At 33.1% G+C, this 7427-nt stretch overlaps 1 protein-coding gene across 1 annotated transcript; it reads left to right on the top strand.

Annotated features, from left to right (window-relative positions):
* The first annotated feature begins 434 nt into the window (after positions 1–434).
* Positions 435–5740, top strand: LOC135193909 (uncharacterized). Its single transcript, XM_064218347.1, has 5 exons — positions 435–571; positions 1859–1986; positions 3152–3253; positions 4632–4783; positions 5348–5740. The coding sequence occupies exons 1-5, from the start codon at positions 465–467 to the stop codon at positions 5561–5563; spliced, it is 705 nt and encodes a 234-aa protein (XP_064074417.1). The 5' UTR covers positions 435–464; the 3' UTR covers positions 5564–5740.
* Positions 5741–7427: the final 1687 nt, after the last annotated feature.

Here is a 7427-nt window from a genome sequence, read left to right as displayed (position 1 = left end):
CGCCGTAACGCGTTACGTAACGAAGCGGTTAACCCTCCCATATGAAGTTATCACTTCAAAAATACCGATAAACATTTGTCAAGTTTTTGAATAACTATTAAAATCGACCATTTACTAAAACATTTGAAATAAATATTGACGTACATTGATTAACTGAGTTTTAGTTATATACCAACAAAATATTAGGAAATTCCTCAAGAATGCAACTGACAGTTCAAATTTTTACCGCCGTGACAACCCAAGATGGATTCCCCTTTTTTTACTACGTCTGAAAGGTGACGTCACTTCCTCGACTACGTCACTCAGTTTTCGTTCAACTATATTATTATACATAAGTATTTTAACAAAAACCCTGTATCCAGAGCCGTATTAAAAATATAAAAAAAATTAAATAAAAGCGGGTAGCTAAGAATATATTTGTCATAATATCTACGTTATAGACGCGTCAAGTATTTTTGTGTAAAATGTTTTACAATCCGAATTTGATGAATAACAATACATTAGGAATTGTTTGGTGTTACGCAAATCGACAGAGAGTTGTTAATGATAACGCTACATTGCCGAAAATATGGTAAGGTTACATTTTTAAACGTATGGTAATATATATGTGTATGGGCGGACCAGCAAATGAGCCACCTGATCGTAAGTGGTCACCATAGTTCATAGACAGCGTCACTGTAATATATGTGTACCTAGTTACACTGGCTCACTTTTCAAACCTGAACACAACCATACCGTATACTTTTGTATGGTGGGAAACATCTGATGAGTGGGTAGTACGTATCCGGTTGACTCCGGAGGCCCTTTGTAAAAATGCGAGGAATAATTTTAAAAAAAGCCCTAACCCCATATATTGTATTGTAAGTTTCCAAGTATATTTTCATATAGAACCTTTTTATTCATCACTCATTTAATTTTGTAATAGCGACGCCCCGGCTTCGGACAGATTTTATATAATACACACTGTAGCTCAGGAATAATTTAGTCTTAAGTCATTAGAACCGGATATTAATCCCCTACATACAATTACCTATTGATAATATTGATATATATTTTATCATTTAATTATATGTTGTTTTTGCTTAGATTAAATAGTATTTAATGTTGTGCTAGTTTTGAAGGTGAGCATGATTGAGGTACAGCCTTGTATCAGGTTCAGTCAAAGATGTCCTGTCATTGTTTTTTATTGATTACAATAAATTGATAAGAATCGAAATTGTCATATGAAATCCCGTTTTAATTAAAACATTTACAAACATTAAAGGTAAATAATATTATTTAGAATCATATATAAAGTGATAGAGAGAAAAAAGGGAGGGAAAGGTCGTCTGGTGGGGCACAACGATAATTTACTCTGCCGTTAGCGAACAAAAACTTCGTTCCAAAAATATATAACACTTAAGCCATATTGGGCTTTAACTTGGGAAACGTTTATGATCAGGTCTCAGACACCGTTCATTTTATAGCCAACTAGCTGCGCCCGCGACTTCGTGCGCGTTTGAATTTAATAAAAAAGCGTGACTTTATTATTATTTTACATATAATTCTAAAATAAAAGTAGCCCAAGTTACTCCCTATTACATCAGCTATCTGCCAGTGGTGTCCCATCAAAATCGGTCCAGCCGTTCCAGAGATTAGCCGGAACAAACAGACAAACAGACAGACAAAAATGTTATTTAGGTATATGTACCGTGTAAACATACGTATGCATTTAGTAAAACGCGGTTATTTTAAAATTACAAACAGACACTCCAATTTTATTATATGTATAGATAGCATTCAATTATTTTAAACACACGACAAAACAGAACATAAATTGTTTTTAAAGATTATCTTTATATTTAAATATAATTTTCAGTTCTACTATAGAGAAATGGGTTAATCACGACGGTACTCAACGAGGACGACTGTCCCTCCGGACCTCCACGCTGCTACTCAACGGCACAGCACGTTTATATAAGGAAGAACTCGACAAGTTATACACAGGTATATACATATAAAGCTACATTTATATATTTGATTATTTTCATGTCTAGATAGACTGTCGAAGAAATATATAATGTACTACGGTTAGTCATTAAGTACACGCACACTACAGTAAACTCTAAAGTAGTATTACGTTTGGAGAGTGTTAAATGTAGCTATCGCGCACACCAAGATAATAAAGTTAGTCTCGACTCGTTTGATTTCGTACTTTTGTACTGCGACACTCGTATCTAGATATAATATACATTTTTTTTTTTTTTACATTTGCAGCCTGTAAATTTCCAACTGCTGGGCTAAGGCCTCCTCTCCGTTTGAGGATAAGGTTTGAAGCATATTCCACCACGCTTCTCCAATGCGGGTAGAATACACATGTGGCAGAATTTCGTTGAAATTAGACACATGCAGGTTTCCTCACGATGTTTTCCTTCACCGCCGAGCACGAGATGAATTATAAACACAAATTAAGCACGTGAAGATTCAGTGGTCCCTGCCTGGGTTTGAACCCGAAACCATCGGTTAAGATGCACGTTTTCTAACCACTGGGCCATCTCGGCTCTAGATATAATATAAATAATCTAAAATTTATATAAACACTTACTATGTCCGTTTAGTAAATTTTATTTATATAAGAATTATGAACATTAAGTCCTTAAATATATATGTACAAATATGTATTAACAATAGTTACTGTTAACTTGACCGCGCGGAATGGTGGCAAGAATGGTAGCAGCGTTTCCCCGTTGAATCGCAATTCCGATTCTCTGGGCTAAAAACGAACCAGCCCTCGCGTCACCAGTGGAGGCAGTAAGGCGAGGTGTTATACTCTTAATTAAGCTTTTTACACTACTACTCCAAGGTCCCAAGTGTTGCAACAGCAAAATATAAATACTTTAATTTGAAACATATATCACGGTTTTGAAGTCCGATTTTTTTTGTCAATTTGAAACGGTACTTAGACCGCAAATGGACCATCTGATAATGGTCACCGTGTAAATACGCCACTAACCTTTAGAACGAAAATATTATGTTCCTTATATTAGTTAAACTAAACTAGCTTAGCTCACGAATGTTGTAAATAAACAAAATACTTATTGAAGAAATTCGACTAAATTCTATTTTGATTGATTCATTTTAAAAATATTTAATAAAGCGTAATACGTTTCAGATTGTATTCAACTGGACAAAAGGATCCTGTATCGTCGCTCGCTAAACACGTCTGTCACAGATGATAATCACTCATCTTCGCCAGAGAGAGAACATTCCAGAAGTAATTATCTTTAGTAATACTAGCAGCCCATCCGACTTCGAATGGAGGAAATAATTTATTTTATTATGTTTATTTTTGAAACACCATCGGCATATTCACAAATCATTGAGTAAAAGTAGGAAATAAATTCTTTTTCGGTGATACACCGTTACAGGCGTTTAAATTATACATTATAAATAACAAAAAAACTAAACACTAAACTCCTACATTAATATATCCTTAAAATAAAAACTTAAATATGAAAAACAACATGAAAGAACAAAAAATAATAATAAATTACTCGAAATTAAAAAGAAATAAAATAAAAACAAAAATGTAACTTCATACAAATTAAGCAGAGAGGTTAAAATTTTCTTGAAAACTATTGCTAATATGGCTAAATATCAATGTCAGGAGAATTAATCCCAAGATGTTTATATAACCAATAAGACATTAATAAGTCATGACTGTTTTATATTGAATTTAAGATGGTTGTATTTTTTTTATACGACAAATCCTAAAACTTGAAATAAAAATAATTGGCCAACTATAACTGAACTTATCGGGTCCAACTATAGCTAAGTACTATCCAAGTGATATTCCTTATTAAACAGAGTACATTTAATTCCTATCATATCATTAAAATCGGTCAAGTCATTAAGGGGCAAAAGAATTACAAATACACGCATATGATTTATAAAATCAAGGAATCCTTGTGCCTGCGTGTGAAATTCAAGCGTATCATACAGATTAGAACGGCCGAATTAATTGATTTAAATTTTGTGATGATGATGATGACGGCAGATAATCTAAAGGGGGACCAGAGAACTACGGACATATTATAGTGTACGAGCTTGAACGCACAAGTGCACTCATAATCCGATGGGAAGGCAAATCCGACAAGACCGGAAAGAGTTCGAGCGCAGGAACAACGGCTTTACGTGTTTACCAAGACACAGGAATATGAAGTTCCAGTGCTCCAATTTCCAGACTCCGGGCAATAGCCCAGTAATAACTAGCTTAGCTGTAATAACGGAGGATTTTTCAAGTGAAAAACCCAATATTTTTTTATCGGCCCGTCCTGATGTTTGAACCTTGAACTTCGAATTCTGCCACTACACCAACCAAGCAAAATATCTATTCATAATATATAGTCAATAAGGCAAAATATATAAATTTCGTAATCACCAATTGAAATACATTAACCATATTTTCCGCCCACGGCTGCCTTCGTATATGATGGTGACCAGGTTTTAGATATAATATATGACTACATCCGGTTCTGTCAACGATATGGAGGCAAATTTCATGATAATCAGTTAAATAGTTAAGATGTTAAAGCGTAACAAACAAACGAATGAACTCCTCTTACATTAATTTAAATAATAAAACATTCCAGATACCACGAACAATAACAAACGACGCAGAAATACAAAACGTCACAGAAGATCTAAAAACAATTCACAGAGATCGCCAGCTGGGGATCGTCGGATATCTGAAGGTTCAATACGGGACGTTAAAAGCTTTGAAACGAATTCTACGAATTCTGACGTAAGACCTTAGATTACACGAATACCATTATACAGATATCTGAATAACTGAGTACTGTCAACAGGTATCACTAACAATATAATGTTACACTTCAATATGAAATAATATTATAATTTGTTTCTTTTTGTTTATCCGTGATCTGTTTTTGGGCTTAAGTCGCGCAGAGTGTATTTGCTTAGGGTAACATCGTTCAACTTACTAGTATGCGTACAGGAAATATTGTACTATTTTATTGTTTTACTTACAAATACAGTTTAAATTAATTACGCAATTAAAATATAAATATATGTAGTAGTTAATACAATAATATCAACGATAACTATATTAAAAAATGAATCCAAATAACAAATAACTGTTTTATATATATATATATATAAAACATATAACATATATATATACATATTCGTGTGTGCGTTGAAAGTCTTTAGGCCGAAATACTAATATTGTAAGGGCAAGCTTAAGTCCAATGTTCTACTATACGTTATTTTTGAATAGAGCTATTTGGACACGAAAACGTGGAATAGATTGAATCGCTCTATTTAATATTTCTACAAATTTTTTCAGCTGCATGACGTGTCCTTGCCGAAAACGTCAGACGCAGAAGTCCAAACGACGAAATCGTACATAGCCAATATGAAGGAACAGTATAGGTCGACTCGTAATGACGTAAATTTTAACGCAAACTTACCCATGGGCCTTATAATGGTGTACGATGGTATATCCCGCCTACCGAGCAAAATAATATGTGCCAATATTAATAAAGACGTTCAATTACTTTAAAAAGTATATAATCATTGTTGTTACTTTATATTTGTAAATTTAAATGACTTTACTTGCAATTACTTTTGTTCCGATGTTCGTTTTTCTTGGAATATTTTTGAACTGATTCCGGACTTGGGGTTGCCAATAAGAAAAATATGTTTTGAAATATTTGTAAAACACTTAAATATAGAATACATTAAAGGAAATTATACTGTTACGCTGTTTTTAATTTGAAACCACAACTACCTTGAGAATAATTTAATATCTAACTAATATCATAAATGTTTGATACTCAATCACGCAAGAATGGCTGAACAGATTTGAATAAAAAATTTCATAGAGATAGATTTGGAATAACATATAGGTTTTTAACCCGGAAAATGATACCTAAGACCTGACCCCAGAGGGTAGCCACAAACTAGCAATAAATTATTTGTATTAGGTAGGCGGATGTGGTGTCTAACGGTTAATGACTTGGCGGACAGTTCCAGCTCAAACTGCTCATAACTCGGTATGTCGTGAGACATCTAATGTTGACTCCGTTTTAACGCCATTTTTTAAAAATTCTCAAATACGCACATCATTTAACAACAGATTAAAAAAATTAACAGATAAAATGATTCAAAAATCAAAATTAAAATATTCTTGATTCAAGTACGCTCATAAAAACACTTTTGAAACGTCATGTTAAAGTGTTGAATTAAATATAAAGCTACCACCAGTTCGGAAAGTTGACTCTACCGAGAAGATTGAGCAGGAAACTCAGTAGTTACTCTTTCACCAATTTAATTACACAATATGTCTGTAAAGTACAATTATTTTTTTATATATCCTGCCTAGAAATCAATAAATCCTACGTCCACACTTTTTTTATCTTTAAAGTAATCTTGTATTAAGTAATATGTGTTAATCATCAATATATTTTTGACATGAGCTTAATTTTTTTTTTAAGGTCAAGTTAAAAATGAAACAATCTTGACTTTAAGTCGACTTAAAACAATAAATTATGGATGTTATTATTATGCTTTGCAAGTATCAAAATTATATCAATGAACTTCACTCTTTAACAACTATGATATCGTACAAAAGTTCGCGGCTTGAATTACAATCAGACGTTTCTAGCGAAACGGTTCTTGGCTTTTTTAACGACTGAGCTTGAAACAGTATAAACTACAAAAGCACTTTTATAGTGCTAAAGGATGTTCAAGAGAGTTTCTGTTTAACAAAGGTGTAGTAAAGTTATTTTAGTACGTATCAAAATCGTTTTGAATATTTAACATGGATGTAGAAAACATTTGAGAAAATGAGGCTCCGTTATGATAAGATGTGTTTTGTAACCCCGACGCAATAGGAGAGTATAAGTTACTTGTGTATCTGCGGCACTGCAGCTCCTAAACGAATGAACTTATTTTTATTTTCATTTTTTGGAAAGAAATAGAGTGAACTGGCAGAAATGCTCTCGTAAGGAAAAAGCGTTATGACCCCTCCAAGCGGTCTTCCCTTCTCTTTTCTATTTCATACTTAATATTATTTAAACCTTTTTTTGTTATTGTTTTAATTCATTCGGGATTTTTAATAACAATTTTGTCATAGCGATTTAATGACTCTCAAAAATTGTCAATTTATTTCATTATGTCTATGAATAATACACAATATAAAGTTAAGGCTATTTCGTTCCAACTGGGTGTCACATGAAAACTATAGTTTTTTTTTTTTGTAAGCTAACTAGATCGAGGATGTTCTTCTGGTTCTACTGAAGACACTTCTACTGGTCCGATCTAATCAAAATTTAATATGACGTATACCATACCCATGATACCAACTCCTCATCAACTTACAGCAGAGCTCATAGAAATGGTGAGACCACGATCTAAGTATATCG

Source organism: Vanessa tameamea, chromosome 21 (assembly GCF_037043105.1).
Source record: "Vanessa tameamea isolate UH-Manoa-2023 chromosome 21, ilVanTame1 primary haplotype, whole genome shotgun sequence".
NCBI classification, from domain to species: Eukaryota; Metazoa; Arthropoda; class Insecta; order Lepidoptera; family Nymphalidae; genus Vanessa; species Vanessa tameamea.
The sequence above is the reverse complement of the archived record's forward strand: the minus strand, read 5'-3'. Positions and strand labels throughout refer to the sequence as shown.

Bases quoted from the DNA above. Each gene is read 5' to 3' on its own strand.
- LOC135193909 (XM_064218347.1), top strand. From the start codon at position 465: ATGTTTTACAATCCGAATTTGATGAATAACAATACATTAGGAATTGTT. The intron at 572-1,858 runs GTAAGGTTACAT...TATAATTTTCAG, and splicing joins GCTACATTGCCGAAAATATG to TTCTACTATAGAGAAATGGG. The intron at 3,254-4,631 runs GTAATTATCTTT...AAAACATTCCAG, and splicing joins AGAGAGAGAACATTCCAGAA to ATACCACGAACAATAACAAA.